Raw genomic sequence first — 23,396 nt, forward strand, 5'->3', positions numbered from 1 at the left:
CTTATAAACAGGTAATTGGTAAAATCCAAAGTATGTGTGTGCATATCTGTGTATGGGCCTACCCGCCCCCTCTCTGCGTGTGTGTGTGTGTGTGTGTTAATAGTAAAAAGTAATGAGGAAGGTCAGAATACTTAGGAGGGCTGAAACTTCTGCGCTCTGAATCTGCACTGCAAAATCTTATTGCTCTTGCTGACGAGGATTGATGCAGAATTATTAATTACTTTTATTAATGACTTCGGTGAGGACATAGGTTGCATGCTGAGCAAGTGTGTCAATGACAAAAGTCTAGCAGGAGAGCAGTGACTGTGACAGCAAACTCAGGATCCAAAATGACTCCAAGACAGACTTGAGTCTCTTCCATTATGTGCCTGGCAGAGTGACTTCCCTAAGTCCTAAGCTGATCACTCCTGTATCACTGAATCAAATCTACACGCAGTGAACATCAGTTGTCTCCTCTGCTATGTAAGTTAAATCACATGTCTTTGGCTTGCTTTTCTCAGCACTGCCATTTTCTCTTCCAGGCCCTTTCTGCTTTCCAACAGAGTCATCTTCAGTTCTCTTTCTAATACCCTGTAGTTGAGTCAAACAGAAGTATCATTATACTACTTTTATTATGTCTCTTTATTTTCTTTATCTTTCAATGTTAATCTCCAAGACCATTGTTTCTCCATCCTCTTCTTCTACTTCAATTCCCCCAAACCAGCAAGTCCTCTCTCAGTGTGAAAGCCCTGTATTTTAGCTTTGCACAGTCTTTGGTGGGAGCATTCTCACATTTGCTTGTCTTGAGTTGTATTGATCTGTTGCCTTTTTTTTTTTTTAAACTACATTTAACTTTACTCCAATTTCTTCTTTTGGTATATATTTTAAGTTTCCATAAAACTCTGCTTACTACTATATCCTCTGTGTGATAAGTCCTATTTCTAGTCTGTGTCTGCATAGCTGAAGACATTGAGGTGCTCTTCATGAGTTTACTGACTGAAGAGAAGTATTCATCAAAGGCCTTCTATTATGCTTACTAGAATCGACTGCAGTTAGATGAGTGTAACTTATTAATAAAAAATGTGAAATACTTTATGGACGAAGATGGTATCAGGGCTCAAGACTTGTGTTGCATGTCATATGAAAGTGCTGTACCAACAGGTTACCTCTCCAGCCCTCAACATGGTTTTATCGAATGAGTGAATGTATGATAGATGGATGGATACAACTAAATTTCCCTAATGTAATGGTCTGAATGACATTTGATATTTGAAACAAAATGTTTTTATGTGATAAATTTACCTGTGATTTTTATACAGATAACCTAAGGAAGGAATTAGATACTTTTAGTTGTATGTTGCTATGATAAATGGTAGGTGTAGACACTTGCATTTTGGGTTAGGATATACAATACAGCTGAAACTGTTTAGTTAATACCAATTTATACAATTTATTTCCATGTAGTATTATTATAAGTGGCCCATTTTAGTGCCAAGCTATCATCCATTTATTTTGGCCATTTTAGGTATGTGGGTTTCTGTGCTTGATGCATTTTTTTTTTTAAATATCTCATCTATGTTGCTTTCTAAAAGTATCATGTGGACAAGCTACCAGATGTCTCTAAGTACGTCTGTATGAATGCTTTCATCAATGAGAAGGCAGTCATGAGCCAGGAATTTCTGAGTCATTCCATATTTCTGTATTTATAACCATGGAGACATTTTACCACTGACCAGGAAGGTCCATAGGCATAGGAAAAGATGTTCATTACAGAATTGTTGAATCTCCTGCATCAAAAACCATACAACCAAATATTGGAGCATGGCTCTTGCTAGTTGGCAGGTTCCTCTGGTTATCATTGGAATGCTAAAATTGATGGAGGCTCCTGCCTTGTCATTTGTCTTTGCAAAGGATAAGCAAGAACAGCAGAGCAGGAGGTTTGCATATTTTCTGATGATACAAATTCTGTGTGGTTGACTGCAGACTAGGTCTGAATCCAGGATCTCTAGACTTTCAATTTATCACTGAGATGGAACAGTACCTGGATCATAACGTATTTCCCACTGAGACGAGACAAGGGAACTGAAAGAAGGGTAAAAGGGTCAAATCCATTTGCTAGAAGTTTTACTCCAGGTCAGAAAATCCAGATGAACATTTTTTTTTCCCATATAGCAGTTATAGTTCAGTGATTAGCAGAGGTTTCTGCAGCCTCACAGCTGGAATTTAATGATGGCCAGACCACTTTCTAGTCAAGGGATCTCAGTTATGTTATTTAAACTTGTTTGCATTTATCTATCTGTAATTTGGGGATTTAAAAGCAAATGACAAAGAACAGGAAATTATCAAACTTGTTGTTTCTGGCAATAAAGCTTGTGACTATTCTAGAACCCTTGGAATGGTTCTTAAGCTATAGTTAGCACACATTCCCAGTGCTTATTATTAAAACTGTCCAGGGAAGAAGTACCCTTCCTTACATTTTTTTTTCTTCTTTTTGTTGACAGAATGGGACTTCTGTGGTGTTTGATGAGTCTGTCCTTCTATGGGATCCTGCAGAGTCATGCTTCGGGTGAGTATGTGGTGCTGGATTAGTGACTGAAATTAACTTAAGATACAGGATCATGTATAGTGAATTTAAGAGTATAATTTTGGTTTTGTTCCATAGTCTTCTGTAGTTGCATAGAATTAAGTATCTGAAGGAGCCAGGAGAGGAACTAGAAAACTTGAGAAGGGGTTTGATGTGTATAAACTCCAACTTCATGCCCACAAGGCTAATTTTCTGTATTCTCATCTCAAGCCCTATGGAGGAAATGGCAGAGAGATAGTGCAACCTGTTTCCCCAGCTTTGACCGTTGCTGGAAAAGATTCATTTGTTAGTAGTTCACTGGGATGCTGAAGAAACAAACAAACAAACAAACCAAAAATGATAGCTTTGATCAAACTGCATGTATATGGGCAACAAAGGATTTGTTGGTACACTCTTTCTTTGACCATGGCTTTGTATGAAGATCCAACCAAGATATTTATTGAGTTTGAAACCACACTCAGTCACCATGATGGTGGATCTCATGTAAGCAGATGCAGGAAAGGTTGGTTATGTGCTTCTCTTCTCCCACTTGCTTCTCAGCATCACCCATGTTTGCTCTATCAAGTGAGCATCTAATTGCAGGCTGTTATGTTTTTTTGACTCATTGAGTTGTTATAAAAATTGTTGCCCAAGGGACTTAAATAAGTCTCTGTCATTTCCATACATTTCTTTGATTTAGCCTCATGATTGAAAAAGAAAATACCTAAAGCACTGGTTCTTTAATTTTTACACAGGGACTCCAGGGATCCTAATTTTAATAAGGATCCCTATGTATAATTCCTGTGAACACCACGGGCTGTGCTTTGACTGTCATTGCTTTATGCCTATTCTCTGTGAGAACCCTTTGGAAGTGTTAAGTCAGCATTATGTAACTGTGACCCCAGTGTTCTGCCATCCGTACCTTCAACTCTTCTTCCCTTGGCATGAATTTCAGCCCTCCTGCCATCCTGATCATCTTTGCTGGGTGCATTTCATTTTTTTCTATGCCACTTAGAGCATTGTATTAGAAACCAAAAATAACTCTAAAGACAGGGTGTAACTAGGACAGAGTAGAGCTGAAAGTACAGATAATATCTAAACTTGCTGGCCCTTTGGGACTTCACAGAGAAAAGGCTGTATTCTAACCAGGCCTTCTATCCAACTGGGATGCACTAGCACACAGCTGGGCCACATTAATATACCAGCATCAATTTGGTATCTGTCTCATTTGATTGGAAGGAACTTGCTGTACTGATTCTTAAATATGCTGACGATAACCCTGGACTATAATTTATTTTCACTTGACTTATTACTAATTGAATGCTGTTTTCTTACGGAGGCTTTCCTTGGCCATTTTAATTACAATGGCCCTGCCAGTCACCCCCTCTATCCCCTTGCATTGCTTTAGCATCTTGCATCACTGCGGATATTTTATTAACTCTTGTACTCATTCTCTGTCATTTGCCCTTCGATCCATCATTCTTATCCTCTTCTCCCCTGTCCTTTTTTCTTCTTTCCAACCTCTCTCTCTTCCTCGTCTCCTTCTTTACTTTTGTCATCTCCCTCTCTCTAAATCTGAGGGCACAGATTTATTTTTCTTTTTGTTTTCCTAAACACTTGGGATGATGGTTAACACACAGAGATACAGTACAAGTGCATACATGTTAAACAGATGGATGAGTATCCCATCAGAGGTGCCTTTTCTCAAACTGCATGGATTCATGTTGCTAGGGTTTAAATTCTCACTAATAATTCCCATTAGTGTGACAAGTACCATGCCTGGAAGTTAAAGTGAGAGATGTCTATGCTACTGCTGTTGAAAGATCAAGGCTTCCCAGACGTTGTGAGGTCTATTGCCTGCCCAATTGTCCTGTTAGTGCTCCTTTTCTGAATGACCTTCACTGTATTCTCCCAAGTATCCCCTTCCCCCAAATGTTGTTGGTAAGTGTACTTTCTTCCCAGGAACTGTGACTCATAATTCTGCAAGGGGAAGCTGTCTTCTTGAATAAGATGAGTTCTCATACCAGCCCCATTGAGTCACTATGGGAGAGGAAACATGTTGTAATCCCCTCTGCCCATCTGGCACACACTCATGCCTTCCTTATGAAGAGGTGTATTGTGGCTGTGTCTCTGCTGTACTTCCTCGTTGAAGGGAGGGGAACAAAAAGGAAGTGTTGTTGACAAAAAAAATGAAAGGGGCAACTGGCTCTGGGGATAAAAGGGATCATTGCGATCTTGAAGGATCTGTCAACTTTTCTACAGGAAGGTGTCACCTTTGACAGGGATGGAGACTTAGGCAGACTTGTTGGTCTTCCGTAAGACACTCTGTGGTTCAGTTTCTCCTCTTACTGAAAGCACATACTAGCATAAGGGACAGAGCAGAAATATCCCGAGTGCTCTATCGTACTCTATATTCACAGGACACAACTCTGGATCCAGAGTTTACTGTCATACAATGAGGTTCCTGTGTAGAGAACTGGCCTTTAAGGCACAAAATTCTGACATTAGAGTGAGGTTTTCTGGTTGGAGAACTCTGCTTTCCTCATACCTTTAAAAACTCAAATGGTAATTAAAAAATAACAACAACAACAATAATAATAGTATAATAGCAAGTATTACTTATAATTAAGCAATTAAAGCTTGTCTAAGTATGCTAGTGTCAACATAACTAAATGTGACTCTTTTAGAGGTCACATAACTCTTTTTTTCTTCACCACTGTTTGCACTCCCTAGATCAGGACTATTGTAGCTCTGTCTTTTTCACTAGACACTTACATATCTTGTGGTTCACTGAGTTGAATCCACAGAGCTAGTGTTCGGCATAACTAAAGACTCCACTCATTCTTCTCTCCCAAAGACTCCTGTTATTTTTATTAAATATGGATCCCCTGGGATCCACCAAGAATGCCAATGATGTAGAGAGAAGGTTGTGATGCAAACAGCAATGAGACACCATTGGGGTGGGAAACTCACTCACGGTGGAAGAACTGCTTGCTAAGGTTTTCGTGCTATCTACTTAAGCGGTTGCAGCTTTACCATTCCCTCAAGACCATTTTCTTCAGATGGAAGATCACTTGGATTCTCATTTCAAAGCTCAGTGCTCCCCCTTTTGCTTGTTATACTTCTCAGCATTTCCACTATTAGCTGGAAGGGGTTCCTGCTTACAGGAATTAAAAGGGAAATCTCAGCTCAGCTACCCACTCCCCTTTGGTTCCTTTTTCATTGGCTGCCTATTAGAGGGATGGACTACTAAAGGCACCTCCTAGGAATACATATTTTGTTGACCCCCTTGGCTCCAAGTTGGAGAGACAGTGAAATGAGTGTCCAGGAGGATGAACTTGAAAATCTTGCCATCTCAAAAATTTGCTTTCTCCGTAGATCCTATTAAAAAAAAAAAAAAGACAATGCGTTTCTTTTTTTAAATCTTCTTTTTTTATTTTTTATTAGATATTTTATTTATACTTCAGAAGCCATCCCCTTTCCCCATTCCCCCCCCTTAGAAAATCCCTATCCCATGCCCCCCTTTCCTGTTTGCATTTATACATTTTTTTTTTTTAAAATGTTAATCATAGGCTTTATAAGTTTGGTATTGTTCAATCAGAGGTGTAACCCGCTACCCAACCTAGATATATCAACTATCTTTGACTGGTGGAGATACATGAACACCTGCCTCCCTGTCTCCCCCCCTCTTTCTCTCTTTCATCACCTAGCTTTACCTCTCCTTCTTCTCCTCCTCTTCTTACTCCTCCTCTTCTCCTTACTCCTCCCACCTTAGCTCCTCCTACATATCACCCTTCCTGTTAAAATGAAACTTTTCTCTCAAAATACAATTAGACAATGCATTTCTTATCTCCCCAAAATGTGTGGGCACAAAAAAAGATCTAAGGATGTGCTTTTGTTGTTGTTGTTTCAAAGTCAACACAAATAAATACGGGCCACGATAGGGTTAGGTTTTGTACACATGTCCTAGGAGAAGGGAGTCCTTGCAATTCAGGAAATAAAGGACTTAAAAGTTGGCTGTGCTGCAGAATGTGGCCTGTCTCCACCTTCAAGCACCAGCTTTGCAGGAAGCTTACGCATGCCTGGCTCTTCCTCTCCGTGCTAGACATTTGAGCTCAGGTTTTCATATTTTCTACCAAGTGCTCTGAACAACACCCCCCCCAACCCAAGCCATCTCCCTAGCCCCCTACTTTTTTCTTTATATTGCACTGTCATCCTAGAACATTGTTCTGCTAATGAAAGTCACTTTCCCTTTATTAAGCTTTACTGAAATTTACAGAGAGTAGAAGAAGTCTGTTGATTTATAGGGTATGAATTATTCAAGATGAAATAAATAAGTGAAAACTCTGGGCTTTACTAGCAGTTGAGCCACTGGTTCAGGTTCTGAGAGTTTCATTCTGTGAGTTGTCTGGCACTGCTAACACATCACATCTTGTTCCCATGTTCCTTACTTTTAAAACAAATGAGCCAAGGCTGGTGAGATGGCTTGGTGTGTGAGATCACCAACTCCTCTTACAGAGGATCTGATTCCCAGTACTGACAGGACAGTTCACAACAATCTGTAGCTCGAATCCCAGGGACTCTGACCCCCCTCCTCTGATCTCTGCAGAAACTATGCACACATATGGCTCATAGGCATACATGTAGACAAAATACTCAGACGTAGAGATAAAATAAATAAATAGAAGTCAAAACAAACACATAAACCAATCAAGTAACTAAGACAGCTGTAGATCACACCCAAATTGTCCTTCTTCTTTATAATTTATTATTATTTCCTCTGTGTATGTGTCTCTCTCTGTGTGTGTGTGTGTGTGTGAGTGTATCTCTGTATGTGTGTGTTTGTGCATGTGGGAGTATGTGTTCAAGTGGGTGGATGAAGGAATGAGTGTTCAAGTGCCTGGTTGTGGGCATGTATATGCATGGCTGTGTGTATATGAGTGTGTGTATGTGAGTGAGTGTGTGCATGAATGTCTTTGTGTGTGTGAATGTGTGTTCATTTGTGTGTTTGTGTGTGCATGTGTTAGCTTGTGTGTGCACATGTGTGAGAGTGTATGCGTGTGCATGTGTTGAGTGTATGTGTGTGTTTTGTTTGTTTGTGCGTGTGTTTGTCGGCACACATGTGTCCCAGGGCAGGTGTATGAAGATCAATAGTCAGCTCCATGATCAATTATCTCCTAGTATATGAGGAAGAAACTCAAGTTGACAGGTTCCCATGTCACTTCCTCTACCTGGTGAGCCATTTCTTCCATATAGTTCTTGTTTTAAAGAACACCATATATCAGGGGCATACATAGGACAAGGACTTTCTATTTAATTAATTATCCTTTAATAATAATTAATGACTTTAAGTGTGAAGATCATGGGTTTGACCATTTTTATATGGTTTAATCCAATGTGGAAATGGGGTGATTCTTACTTTAGGGACCTGCAGTCTATTTTCAAAGCTTATATAATAAAGAGCCTAAGCACTAGGCTGGGCTAGTGTCACCAGACCCAGAGAAGCTCTCAACCTCTTTCAGAGGCATGAGAAAAGACTTCAAAAGAGTTTGTTCTTTAGTCTTATAGAGATTCATACACTATCAATGATATATTATGATTGTAATCATTCTCTATCGCTCTCTGCTATCTCCTTTCCTTTCCCTTTCTTTCTACCTAGCCCCAACCTATACCATTAGAGAAAATGATGCGCCCTTCCCCAGAAGCTGTTGCCAGTCAATAACTCCTCGGGAAATGATGGCGTCTGGGGCTCTCCTCCATCCATGACAGAAAGTTGAAGGACTTGTGTGGGCATCCATAGCTTTGTGTATTCACAATTGTAATGGGGAAGACTTCATAGCAGGAGCACCATAGGGTAAACCAACAAAAAGTCTAGTGTGAAGGCATTTAAAAGCCATACTCACAAGGCTGGAGATACAGTTCAATGAGGAGAGTACTTCCTTAGCAAGCACTAATGACTGAATCTGATGCTCTGTGCCACGTTCACTGAGCATGGTGGATTATACCTGAAATCCTACTAGCTGGAGGTAGGGGCAAAGAGGTCTGAAATTCAAGGTAATCCTTTGCTACATGACAGTTGTGGGAATTTGAGGCAAGCCTGGCCTGCACGAGACTGTCTCAAATAAAAAACAAACACTCTGAACTGAAAAGATGTACCGGTAACTGGGTAATGTGCTTTTGAGAAAGTTTTGTTTTATTGTTTTGGGGACATGATGGAACCATTGTACTCAGGTACTCAAGCTGCTCAACATTTTAAGATGGAGAGAGGAGGGTTTCAGGAACATCTGACCTCTGACTGAGGAGCTAGTCTAGTTGATGCCTTTGGGTAAGTCAGTTCTTTAAGCTTTCTGGTAAGGTGACCATGGAACAATGGATGGGTCCTCCCCTCCTGGAAATATATGGGTAGCACAAATTTGAACCAGTAAGTTATTTATTAAACCACCAACCAAATAATCGAACAGCCAAAGAGAACAGGAAGTTGGGGTTTGATAGGGGAATGGGGTGGATCTGAGAGAAGTTAGGGAAACGAGCTGGAGATAACTGTAATAAAAGTACTGTCTGAGATCCTCAAAGAACTGCTTAAAGACCTTTTTAAAGTTCTGTTTTGTATAATATTTTGACCTTGTAAAATTATTATTTTAAGAAAATTATTATGTGAAAGTTGCAAATAAATAAAAAAAAAATCAGGTACCAAAATGAACCAGACATAAAATTTTCTTAATGTTCTATAATGATTCTTTCAGCTTCTTATAAGAATTCAGTCTGTTGCCAGCCTCAATGGCCTCATTTTATTTGAATATGCATTTTGAAGCACTCCGCATTCAGATGTACTTGTGACACTCCGTCCTGTCTCTGTTGCCCATGGCGCCGCATACTGTCCACTGCATTTCTGTGCCATTCTGTCCAAACATTTGGAGAATGTATGAAGAATGCAATTTCATTTTATTCTTAGTCTTAAAGGTCACTGGAATTGTAGAATTTCTCCCTATTCTTTAAACTCTGCTTCTGGGAGCAGTTCTCAATAGTCCTTTACAGCCAGGCTGCGTGTGTATTTTGAAACACTCGACTGCTCATTTCTGCACTTATACTTCCTATGTGTGAGTATTACGTGGACTCAGAAGAGATGTGGACACCATTGGTTTGATGCTGAGTTTGCAAATGGGGAGTGTCTGTGTCACAGTGATCATTTTATGTTAGAGAAAATGACTCGATTCTTTACTAAGGCCAAGTTAGTTACAGGAAACTAGAGGTTTTGGAGAGTTCACCATTGCCTATGGTTGTAGACGGGAAGACTGGGTTCATAAGAGTGACTGCGATCATTCTGTCGCCACATCTCTCATCTTCTCTTCCCTTTCTGCAGTCTATGTTTTGGCCCCATGGCAATCCACTTGGAAGCTCCCAGGCCTCAGTTTAGTGGTAACTTGCTGCCAGGCAGATTTCTACCTATTTTTATTCTACAGTTTAAATGTTTCCTTTTCAGTTTAGCTGACTCAATTCTTCAGGGAATGAAATATATTTACATCCCAAGAAACAACAGGATTCTTGCGCTTTAAAATCCACCAGCTATTTCCAGCTTTCCTTTGTTTTTGAGAGACATAGAAAACAGTTACAATTTTTTTTAATGAAGGAACCACAACCAATACCTTCAAGTATCTGTTGTACAAACCTCCAAGAGCTGATGTTCAGAATTGCTGTACTTTGCCTTTTCCTGCTTGAGAGACAGGAGGAAGATTGTGCACACGAGGTGGCCGAGAAAACGAGAAAAGAGAAACTCATTACACCTTAAGCAGTCCAGTCTGACAAAACTGTACTGTTTCTGGGGACATCATTTTCTCGCTTTCATTTGGGAAGAAGGGTGCTGTTGGCAACCCATTCTGGAAAGTGACTCTTGCTGTCTCGTAGTCTTCATGGAGACTGGAGTTCAAGGTTGTTAGTCGGAAGTCTGTTTTATTCTTCTGGGACTTTCTTGTAGTCCTTGAAATGCCCTCTGAGATAGACAGGAGAGGTCATTTGGGCATGTACACCAGGGTGCTGCCATTGGTGTTTTCCATGTAACTTAGTGATGAGATGTCATATTACTCTTCCAAGGCTGAGGCTTGCCATGCTGACAGAGTGCCGCACGTGACAGTATCTACCAGTTTCTTCCCCAATAGTACTTCTAGTGTCTGCTCCTTCTTATAGACACTACAGGGGACACAGAAAACACAAGTGCCCCTTAGTTACTTATAACCTTTCTACATTGACATTAGCAGCTTTTACTTTGTTATACTGATGGTTTGATTCCAAGTTGCATACACATGGACTTATAGCCAAGAAAAGTTGTGTTTTAAAGCAACATAGATCTACAGCTTGTTATTCCCAGTGGATCCCATCTGTTACTGACTACTAGTAGTAGTAGTTTGTTTGTCCTATTTTATGTAGGCAAACAACAGTTAACTGTTCACCATGGATTTGCTTATGGCTCAGACACATCAACAAATTAGGTTTTAATTCACTTACATCCTTTTCTGGATTCTCTGGGATCTCAGACGGTTCAAGTGCTGATTAATGAACGCAGAGTTTCTTTTTTCTGAGAGAAAGCCTTACATTTGTCCTTCTAATGTCTAACTTTCTTTGGACTCTTGGTTTATTGCATCGCCTAGAGATAATGAAATTTCTTTTACGTAGGGAATTTTGACAGTCACGGTTTGATATTAAGTGCCTCTTCAGAATTTCTTACCGTTCACTCCAGACGAAAGAGGGAGAGGGAGAAGAATGAAGAAGAGAACCGACAAACCAAAACAGGAAAAAGAAGAGAAAGAGAGAAAGGGAAAATAGATTTAAAAATAAAGGTACAAGAAAACTCTTCCACTAAGGTATCTGTAGATTGATTCAAATCTATCTTCATGCTTTTTTTTCAGATTACAGAAATTATTTTAACTACACTGAAATATTCAAATTTATCCTAAACTTCAGACTGGATACTTTCCATTTTGGAATGTTAAATCCTTTATTTTTTTTTTAATTTTCATTAAACATTTCTTATTTCTTCTTGTGTTAAAATGATGGGGGTGTGTTTATTTTGTAGATGTTACAGAAGTTTCCTGTCACTGAGTGCCCCACCAGTCATGAGAACTGTCTTGGTCTCCAGTAAAAAGGCTGTGTCAGTCAGGCACACTGTTTTTCTGAAGAAAGCAAAGATTGACAGTCCCCAGAGCTCTGCGTGGCCCTGGCGGTCCTGATGGAAGAGGTGACAGCAGGAGTGTAGGAACCTGGATCATCTCTAGTGTGTTTGCATTTTAGAAGCAAAAATAATCTGCTATTGCTTGTAGTTGACACTGGCAATGCAGTCTTTGCTAGGGGTGGTATATTGACGAAGGTTTGGTATGAACTCAGTTTCTACTGAGGTCTAGACAGAGAATGTAGCTTTGTCTGGCCAATAGTTGAAATCCTGGAAATGGCAATGGAATAATTAGTAAATGGAAGTGTTGGAGGAATCCCTCCCTCTCATTATGTATAATGTCAGAGAGATGCTAAGGGGCTTTCAGGGAAAAAAAAAAGAAGATGAAGCCATTGTTCTTAGCTGCTTCATTAGAGCAAAAGCTTTGTTATGGCGCCTTTGTAGCTTTAAATATCGTGTTATTAAAAAGGTTCTTTCTCTCCTGCAGAATTAACTGATAACTGATGTTGGCAGCAAGAACTACAAAACATATGATACTGAAATGTTTAACTAGTGGAGGAAAAGGAGATCAAGTTGAGCTAAGCATGACTTTAAACACCTTTCAATAGTTTAAAACTGGGCATCAACTCCGGTGCATATGTGTGAGTCTCTGTCCCTCACTGTGTGAGCATGTGTGTTTGTATGTGTGTGTGTATGCATGCGGATCTCTGTGTGTGTGACTGAAAGAAACAGAGACAAAAGGAATAACAGTATTTGAACTACAACATACATAATGTTATGTAAATCAACTGTTGGGATAAAGGGATGTTTCCTCCTGTCGTTACCCATGAGGAACTCCAGGTTCAGAAGAGTGAATTAATTATTCTAAGTTCACTACAGCTAAAGAGAAGTAAGACATAATTTCTTTTTAAGATGCCTAGCAATCGAATGTACCACGGCAGCACTGAATTTTTTTAATGAAGGTACTTTATTTTCAAAATATGCCAACCAGAGACACCTGTCAATAACTGAAGACACAGAAAACATGTTTGAAAAGAAATTTCTTATCAATGAACAAAGCAGAGAACATAGATGTGTATTACTAATGCAAATTCTCCTTCAAATTGATTTGTCTAGCACATCATAGGACGTACACAGCATGTTATACTTATTCAGATTGGAGTTAATGTTATCCAGTCTATGAACATTCCCTAAAGAACAGAAGTTTTCCACAAGAACACATTTGTAATTGAGTACATGAATGGTATCTCAGTATGGACCCTGTGGGTTATGTGGAGGTGGAACTATTAGCCTCAGGATGATGCCATTGGGCTCTGGGGCTTCCCATTTAGTGTCCTTTAAGGCCAATACAAAGATGCTAACCACAGGGCATGGCTTTTTCTCCTTACCAACTACTATATAGACTTTGTCCCTTTTCCGACTTGTTAAGGAACTTAATAAGGGGTTTAAACAGGCAGCTCTGAAACTTTTTTTTTTTTTTTTTTTTTTTGGTTCCCAGTAAGCATATAGTTCTAGAGAACTCTTTCCATTCTAAAAATGACAGTTTCTTTCTGCAGACTTTGGCAGTGATCGCGTGTGAATTTTCAAATTTGATTGTGGTTTCACTCCAAGTTCTAGGTTATTTCTGATGGAATTGGAATAGTCTATGCTTCTCAAAAACTGTCATTTTTTTTTTTTATGTAGCAACAAAACAGCTAGAATAATTGTCACCTGGACCTGGACCCGGACCTGGCAAGTATGCAAAACTGTGCTGGAGAGATTATCATCTGTCCATTCATAGGTAGCTTATATTACTTAGACAAGCTTCCCAAATTAAAATCCCAGCACATTAATACACAATTCTTTTTGAGTCTCAAAAAAATTCACTTTCTCAGTAGACCATCCATTTGTTTCAAAGCATATTATACTTTTTTCATAATATACTAAGTATCCTTTCTATTTTGAGACTGTCTTATTATTAATAGAATAGACTGAGTGTCTGTGGACCCTAATATGTGTACATTCCTCTCTGTACTCCTTTGTTCCCACATTTAAAGGGCCTGGATCTTTATGAAGACACACGAAACCCTCCTGTTCAGCAGGTGTTTTCAGAATACCAAGTACATGCGATGCTTTGTATAATGAAATTGGAAAAGCAAATAAAGTATTTGAATCCATCCATCCATCTATTCATCCATCTATCAAATTCTGTTTATTTGTACTATTTAGTAGGGCAGGAGTTTTCTCTCATCTTGGTGTGCTTTCAGTTTTGGGGATAGGTTGAGGCTGGAGGAATGACGCAAATAAAGAGTTGATAAAAGTCCCCCAGAAGTCTTGTATAAAGCACCATCTTGATGGAAAGTCAGCAGTAACCATACTTTAATTGACTGGTCACTAGGACAAAAGGATTTCTTTAAGAAGACACCATTCTGCTATTAAGAGTTGCAGGATGGCAAAGATTTGCTATGTGCAATGCGCAAGGAGTAGCAGTGGGCCAACAACATGTGAGGGGATGGATGCCATTAGACATAGGCTCACTCTGTCAATGTTTCTGGAGCTTCAGAAATCGGGGGTCGATACTATGGGTTGAAAAGGAAGTATCCAGGACCCAGGTAATAATATAGATGCTTTGACAATTTCCTTCAATGAAGTGAGAATTGAGCATGTCCCTCGTATAACTGGCCTAAGTTATTAAGGATTTTTGCTGATATATAAAAAAATGGATTGCAGAACATTTTGGGTTTTCTTCAACATGGTGGACAAGATCATTTAAGTAACCATTTTGGCAATAAAATAATGTGCAGAAATACTGAATTTTAAAATAAACTTGCTTTCCAATGAATTCTTGAATAGGTAAGAGTACCTCAGAGGCCCAAATTGAAGTCAAAACAGGAATCCAAAAAGAAAAGAACCTATCTCTGTGGCTGGTTGATGTCTGGTTAACATTAAGTCAATAGAGAAATATATATTTGGGCATTTAAATAATTTTCCTCAAAGTAAAATTCTTACCTTAAACTGTGTACCAAAACTAAATTGCTTTAAAATTTCAAATGTGAAAACATAAATTCCTAAGGAACTGGAATCAAGCATCTTAGGAAGTTGGAATTGGGAGAAAAAAAGCTTTTCTAACTATATCATCAAAGTTAGATAACAATTCAACATATTTAACAATGTAAAGATATGTAAATCGTGAGTTGGGCATCAAAATAGTATGAACCAAGGCTGGAGAGATGGCTCAGTAGTTAGAACACTGGCTCCTCCTGGAGAGCACTTGGCTAAAATTCTTAGCACATACACATGGCAGCTCACAGCGATCAGTAATTTCAACTCTGGAGAACCCAGTGCTCTCTTCTTACTACTGTATTCACAAGACATGCATTTGGTGCAAACATACATGGCGGCAAAACATGCATGCACATAAAATAGTAAAAAATTTAAAAATACTATGGTCTGTATGTCAAGTTAAAATTAACCAAATATAGATGTGTATCAAAAAAATGATGGCATCATAAAACAAGAAGTTTTGCACCAAAAAGAAATTCCTCAAATATAAAGTACACCCTAGATTTTAAAAACAAACAAACAAACAAAAAACCCCCAAAAACATTTGAATGGAAGTTCATAAAAAAGAACATAAGTCTTAGAATAAATTTTATTTTGATTTAATTTGAAGTGAAAGCAACAATAAGGTGACTTTGTTGTTGTTTTGGTTGCGTTTTGTTGCTTTATTTTTTTAACTCCTCAGGTTGTCAAAATTTTATGAATACAGTCCTAGCTATGGTTCCAGGTCACGATGAGCCATACATAGAGAATAACGTGACTGATGACTGAGGTGGATCTGTAGAGGGCACCTTGTTCTTTGTTTCAGAGATTTCACCAGAATGCCCCTTTAACCTTGAGATGAATCTTTCAGTGCTAAAAGAAGCAAAGAAAGACGCTTTTACATGTAGGATGTTTAAATCGGACTCCATAGAAAGAATGCAAACATTTATCAATAAAGTAAATTATGATAATTTAGAGCCATTCAAGAAACAGTCTACATTTATATTAGCTTATGTGTTAGTCATTTATTCCTTATAAACACTTCTGCTGTAAAACAGCTATTGTAAAGCAGAAAACTTTAACATCTTTATCAACACTTTTCTGGAGTTGGATAATATTGCTTTGTTCCAATTGTTAATTTTTCAGATTTTTTTGATGCAGTTATCAAGTTGTCAACATTCTGAAATTGCATTCTTTGAAAGTATTAGTCATATGGAAATCGGCAAACCCATGCTACAAATTACCCCTCCTCTCTTCCCAGCTGTGCTACCAGCCCTCCACAAAGGCATGCATGCATAAGCATGAAATTACAGAAAACCTTTGGCATGATTCTTCCCCAGCCCCTGATTTTTTTCTATTTTCTATTATTAATTTACTGCTTGAGACTTTGATACACATATATAATGTGTTTTGATCCAATTTAACTCCTAGGTCCTCTACTCCAGCACTGGTGGATCCAAGAGCATCTAAGGAGAAATCAGATGTGGGACACCATTCAGTTTAGTTTCTTAAGAGACAATACAGAGAGAAAGCACATCTCAGGATGGCTTGACTTACTCTGACAACCTATGTCTCTCACAGCCTTAATTCACACATAAAAATCACTTCCTCAGAAACTTTATTCATTGATTACAAAGTTTTTCAAAATACAATCGCTTAAGTCTTTTTGGATTACATAAGAATACTGAAAGAGGAACAAATCAAACAAACAACAATTTTATGAGAACTAAAAATTAACATTATGGTAAAAGTCAATTAACTTTTAACTCAATGTCTTCTTCCTTAAGATTGGTGTCGTAAAGTCTTGCAAGGTACAGAAATCGTATTTGAATTTGATTCTGTTTTGGTTTGGCACAGAATCAGTAGGTTAAAAGTAATTTCCCACTCCTTGTTATATCAAACTTGGCCTTCCACAAAAGTTCCACCTCTCTGACCCCTTCCTTTCCTTCCTCTATATTTTGTTTATATTTAGCATAAAACCAGCATCCTTTTTCTTTGACTCTTAAAATGTTCTATAGCCTCTTGCTTAAGCAAAGGTGTTCGGGGTCTTTGCTTTTCTATAATATTGGAATTCTGCTCTGACGAGTCTGTTCAGGAGGGCAGGCAGTTCACTTAGCCAAAATGTTTTCCTCTGTGTCTCTGTCATGAACTTTTGCTTCACTATGATTCATCTTTTTATTACAATTACGTAAAGAATAGAGGAACATCGTGAATTCTAAAACTGCTTATTTTCCCTTCAGGAAGGTACCAAATCTTGTAATTAACTGTATGATCAAAATCTCTCCCTACTAATACTAGTTCCTTGTTTCTGAAGCTGAACGTCTAACCCTACTGATTCAATTACAGTTTGTCAGCTTCTAGAATTTCCCTAAGTTTTCCTTCCTTAATAGTTTTTCTCAAATCCCCTGTCTCATGCTCATCATTAACATTCATTAATGATCTAAATTTATATCTAAGTAATAAGGTCTTAAGAAAGACTCAGTTTTCTGAATAACTTTTTTACTGGGGACCTTTCATTGCTTTCACTCTAGTTTACAGGTGCTGTTTATTACCCCAGTTCTAGCATTGGGAGCAAGGCCGTTAACAGAGAGAAAGAGAAAGATAAACAAACGTGTGTGGCAAATTTCCACCAAGGGCAGTGAAGGCTCAGTCCAGGTTATGCAAGCACTGGAACGTTGTCAGACAGCACCTTCAGGATGCTTGGTACCACCATGTGTTCTTTTTAGAATCTAGTTAGTGAACTCAGTGTGGATAGTATGTGTATGGGTGTAGAGACTAATGGTGCTACTTTTAGGGGACAGAATTTCATAGTTGGTACGCAATCCTCACTTAAGTAGTTTACTTGTTGTCCTAATAAAACCATACTTCTATTTTACTTATCATTAAAAATGAAGATTGTTATGAAATATAACGTGGTAAAGGGAAATGTACCCCTGAGTAATTATGCTATGCAATAGACCTTGTGTAAAAGTGCTTTCTTGAGGAGGGGAGGGAAGGGGAGGGGAGGGGAGGGGAGGGGAGGGGAGGAGAGGTCTAGGAAAGGGGTAGAGGCAAACAAGTGTAGACAGACAGACAGAAGAAGAGCCATGAAGGCAGAGAAAAGGCAAGCAGAAACAAAGAGAGAGGGAACACTGAGAAGAGAGAAAGGAGAGAGGAGAGAAAGAAAGAAAGAAAGAAAGAAAGAAAGAAAGAAAGAAAGAAAGAAAGAGGAGAGAGAAAGGAGAGAGAAAGGAGAGAGCAAGAGAGAGAGTGAGAGAGCGAGAGAGCGAGAGAGCAAGAGAGAGAGAGAGAGAGAGAGAGAGAGAGAGAGAGAGAGAGAGAGAGAATGCGGTGGTAGGTGGGTCCTTCTCTCCATCAGTACACACCTGGAGCATCACAATGTGACAGGTGATAACATAAGCAATTTCTAAGCCCCTGGGGACAGGCCAGATGAGTCTGAATCGTCAGTATGCTAAAAAAGACTTAAGTTTATTTTCAGAAATAGAAAAGTGTGAAGCTCTGAAGGGTTGAATCAGTATGGTTTAACTCCAGTCTTTCTGTGATTACATAGATAGACTACTAAGTTAGATACTCTGTGAAGAACAAGAGTTATTTTTATTTATTCCCTATAACGATGTCTATTTGTGTATCTGTTAGGCACGTATGACCATAACATTGAATATTACCCACACAAACACCTAGAAGTTACAATCAGTGAGTCCTCATTTTTGTTCATCAACATTTGCTAACTTGGAATGCTTGGTCTCCAAAATACTTAGATTCTTTCCTAACTCATTTAAACTTGTAAACATTCCTTTAGATTACAAGTAGTTTTTAGTTTGGTTTGTTTGTTTGTTTGGCTGGTTGTTTTGTTGGTTAGTTGCTTGTTTTTGTACTGTGTAGACAAAAATCAGACTGCAGAGTATGCTGAGCCAACTGTCACCATTTCAATTTCTGTAGACGTTGATTATGTATGAGCTAAACAAATGACTACTTTCTCCTTCATCTGTCAGCCTTCCTGAATCTTTCTCCACTGCAACAAACATATGTAATATTGCTTTTTCACCATGTGCCAGAGAAATTCACATTCTTTTATATCCACTAATTGTCAAAGTCATAAATAACACAAGTTAGTGCTTATCAATTCAAAAATGCTTGATCCTTTTATAATATTGTGAGATTATAGTATTATCCTGAATAGGAAGTACACACTGTTAGAGCTTCAATGGTCAGCTATGAACACACAGATAGTCAATGAAAGGGGAGTACCATGCTCTTGTCAGGACCATTTACCTTTCTGCCGATAAGTATTTGGGATTCCATACCATTTGTTGACTAAGGACATCATCTATTTTTTTCCCCCAAAATGCCATATATTACAAACATGAAGATCAGACATTTTGTTCTTATGGCTCCCAGCAAAATCTAATTGTAGAACATCCCACGACTGTAAGAAACCTTCCAGTTATAAAAACACAAGTCCTTTCTTACACGTTCTCCCCTACCCTTATCCATAACTAATCGAATTTAATTTAATTTCTGTCTCTATAGATTTGCCAATTCTTGGTCCTTTTATAAATGGAGTAATTTTCTTTGTGACTTTTATGATAGGTTCATGTAGTATAATGTTTTCACTTAATGAAAAATCTCCAAGATAAATAATGCTTCACAACTTTTTATTAGGAGATGATTCTACAGTATATCCATTGTCATTGATAAGCCACAGGGTTGTCTCCGCTATGAGCATTTGTATAAACTTCCTTGGAGACATGTACTCTTAGTTGTCTTGGAGAATTGCTGGGCCATGACAACTTCAGCTTTAACATTTGAATAACTATCAACTATTTCACCAAGGTGACTGTACTATTGTGTATTCAGGTTTTTTTTTTTTAATATTGAGAAATAATCTCTCTCAGTATCATAGGATGTTCTGGAACTTTCCATGCACCCCAGGCCAGCCTAAAACTCATGGCAATCCTGTCTTATTTTCCCAAATGTTGAAATTATAAACATAAGCCACCACACTCAGCTTTTTTCTGTTATTATGTATGTATGTGCTATGTTTAAATTAATCATAATAATAGTAAAGTCACCAAGGTGACTGTACTATTGTGTATTCAGGTTTTTTTTTTTTTAATATTGAGAAATAATCTCTCTCAGTATCATAGGATGTTCTGGAACTTTCCATGCACCCCAGGCCAGCCTAAAACTCATGGCAATCCTGTCTTATTTTCCCAAATGTTGAAATTATAAACATAAGCCACCACACTCAGCTTTTTTCTGTTATTATGTATGTATGTGCTATGTTTAAATTAATCATAATAATAGTAAAGTCACCAAGGTGACTGTACTATTGTGTATTCAGGTTTTTTTTTTTTTTAATATTGAGAAATAATCTCTCTCAGTATCATAGGATGTTCTGGAACTTTCCATGCACCCCAGGCCAGCCTAAAACTCATGGCAATCCTGTCTTATTTTCCCAAATGTTGAAATTATAAACATAAGCCACCACACTCAGCTTTTTTCTGTTATTATGTATGTATGTATGTGCTATGTTTAAATTAATGAAATAGTTAATATCAGGCCACAGAATGGGATACTTAATATAAACTACATTGCATTAAAAAAAAAAAAAAAAAAAAAAAAAAAAAAAAAAACAAGCACATAATGGATGTGTAGCTTACTTTTTTGTTTGCTGTAGTGACGCATGGTACCATGAACGGGATCCTAATTTCCATTCCCATGGTTGTGAACTCAGTTAGTTATGTATACTTATCAGAAAAAAATAAAGCAGATACTGGTTGTGCTGTTTTGGTAGACTTGTTATAAAGATCTCAAAAGATAATATGTCTGAAAGCTTTCTCTTACCAGCAAAAAGGAGCAGATGCTCCGGTGACTGAGGCAGGAGTTGAACATCACACGCTCAGGAGATGGTAGATGAGTAGGTACCAACTTTCTTGGGTCCAGATTGCAACTGAGTTTGCAATGTATTTGACGAGAGGCATTCACTTTTCCAAAAGTTTTTAAACCATTACCTAGAAAGGACACGTATTCTTTCTAACTATTTCTTTAGTTAGCACTGCTGTAAGAGTTCGAGGGAAGGTAGTAGCACCTTCCCATGCAATTGCATGGTGCAGTTCTGGCCCACTTGTTCTCTGTCACTCATTCATCTCTGGAGAACTCCAAGTCAGTTCTGACATACATTCTTCAGTTGAGACTTTAGTACAATTGCAAACGACCCAGGTATTTACTAAGACAGGAAATGAAGTAAGTAGAGAGATGGAACTCTGCCAGGACTCTCCTGTGCCTCTCCCTCTCCCTCTCCCTCTCCCTCTCCCTCTCCCTCTCCCTCTCCCTCTCCCTCTCCCTCTCCCTCTCCCTCTCCCTCTCCCTCTCCCTCTCCCTCTCCCCCTCCCCCTCCCCCCTCCCCCTCCCCCTCCCCCTCCCCCTCCCCCTCCCCCTCCCCCTCCCCCTCCCCCTCCCCCTCCCCCCTCCCCCTCCCCCTCCCCCTCCCCCTCCCCCTCCCCCCTCCCCCTCCCCCTCCCCCTCCCCCTCCCCCTCCCCCTCTCTCTCTCTGTTTCTCTCTCTCTCTCTGTTTCTCTTTCTGAATGTCATCTGCCATTCACCATGTTCCATGGATAGCTCCATTACTGCTATTGTTACACACTTTTAAAAAAAGAGAGCAAAAATGTAAATGTGGACCACCATAAGGAACATAACATACCTGATGCAGAAGTTCAAGACTGACAGGGATTTGCTAGGTGTCCTTGGGTAAGGTACTTAACCTATGAGAATCCATGAGTCTTTGTGAAAATCATTTAGCTCCTTCTGACTCCACCTGTCTAGGATCCTAAAACTGAAATGGTTTTGTGGCTCAAGAGCTTCTGAACCAAGCTGGTAAGATGGCTCAGTGGATAAAGGCACTTGTCCTCACGACTGAGCTCAATTCTTCAAACCCAGAAAGTGGGAGGAAAGACACAACTGGTACATTTGCCCTCTGACTTCCATATGCAGGCACCACGACATGCTTCCCACCCAAACACCAAATAACAAGATAGAAAAAAAAAAGGAAGAGCCACTGAACAAAGTCCATCTCTCTTCTTTTTCTTCTCAGCATCCTGCCACATCTGTCTTGTGACTGTCCACATCTTTCTGTCTTAACACATCCTAGTACAAGCCGAACTATATTGCTATTTCATGGACTTTCTGCAATACCTTCTCAGGCTTGCTGTCTTCTTCCTTACAATCAATTCTTTACCCAACAAACAAGCTGGTCACCTATTGAAAATATTTTAGACCAGGCACGTCTGCTGATGAAATGCTGATGAAAATCCTGGTAGTGTTCTTGCTAGTCTCAGAATTTATTTCCATTGCCTCTGGCCCCTATGGCTATATGTTCAGATTCCTAGCTGGCATGTCAATATTTTTATGTTTCATTGTGTATGTTTTGAAAATCACATTGTGTGTGTGTGTGTGTGTGTGTGTGTGTGTGTGTGTCTGTGTGAGAGTGTAGCCATGTGCAGTGCATACGAAGAGGGCACATGTTTCAGACGACATGTCAGATTGTCAGGCATTGCGTCAAGTGCCTATACCCACTGATCCATTTCTCCAGCCTCCTGCTCATTCTGCCCCATGGGCTTCTTTCAGACATCACGATATACTGCTTCCTTCTTGTTGTACGTTGTTCCTTCACATCTTCACATACATTCCTTTAAACTTGACTTCTCACACTTGGCTGCCTCAGGAAACATATGCTGTACCAACAAACACTGAAAGCTCAAAATGTATGAGATCCCATGCATGAAGCCCTTCAGACTGCCAAGTATTCCCTCATGATACCCATTCAAATAGCAATTGGTTATTGATTGCCTGGGTTTTCCTTAGGTTAATTTGTTACATAAACCCGGTCATCTATTGAATGAAAGCCCACTGGGGACAGGGTCACTTTATCCACCTTTAGCGATAAACAGAGGCTTTGCTCTATAAATTCTTAGTAAATACTCCACCAATGAATGCATTGATATAATATATGGTTATTTCCTTTTTCATGCCAGTTACGAGATCATTATGTATGGGAATGCATGGCAGACATGGCTGGCCATTATGAGAGGGCACAGACTTCTGTTTCTGTGCAGTTGTTGATTTCTGATTTCACTGTGGGCTCACCCAGGCCACCCAACCTCAACACAGATTATCTACTGGCCTGTGTTGGGCACTGTGCAGAGTGAGCATTACCTGATCCTGCTTTTGTGTTCACAGTCTACCCGGGGATCAGTCACATCCTCAAATAGCAATTACACAAGATAGAAACTGGTCAGGGTTATAGTAGGTCCAGAGGAAATGCTATAGAGGTTCTGAGGTGAGAGAAATTACTTCCAACTGAGAGCAGACAGCTATGTCTCAAGGTGTAGTGTCCAATTGAGTCTTTAAATGATGCTTGCAGTTTTAGTCTTTGGAGACTGGGAATAAAAGGCATTGAAAAGTGTCCGTGAGCAAATCTTTGCCCCATGCCAGGTTTTACAATTAATGCTGAGCCTTGAAACACACATTTGAAATTTTGTTTTTATTCCTTTATTTATTCATATGTACGTGTAATTAAGAATTTCTGTGTATGGAGTCTAAGGATTTTGACAAATTAATTTAACAATAATAACAACTATTACCATTATGATCGTGATAATTTTCATTACTCTC

At 39.0% G+C, this 23,396-nt stretch overlaps 1 protein-coding gene across 2 annotated transcripts in view; it reads left to right on the forward strand.

The window, feature by feature from the left end:
- Il1rap (interleukin 1 receptor accessory protein) overlaps nt 1-23,396 on the forward strand; it is a 135,439-nt gene that overhangs the window by 39,712 nt on the left and 72,331 nt on the right. For both annotated transcript variants that reach the window (XM_034515557.3, XM_034515559.3), the window contains exon 2: nt 2,481-2,545. In XM_034515557.3, the coding sequence (XP_034371448.1) occupies nt 2,482-2,545 (64 nt within the window). In that variant the 5' untranslated portion in view covers nt 2,481. The remainder of the gene's footprint in view (nt 1-2,480; nt 2,546-23,396) is intronic.

This window comes from Arvicanthis niloticus, chromosome 12 (genome assembly GCF_011762505.2).
Source record: "Arvicanthis niloticus isolate mArvNil1 chromosome 12, mArvNil1.pat.X, whole genome shotgun sequence".
Lineage (NCBI taxonomy): Eukaryota > Metazoa > Chordata > Mammalia > Rodentia > Muridae > Arvicanthis > Arvicanthis niloticus.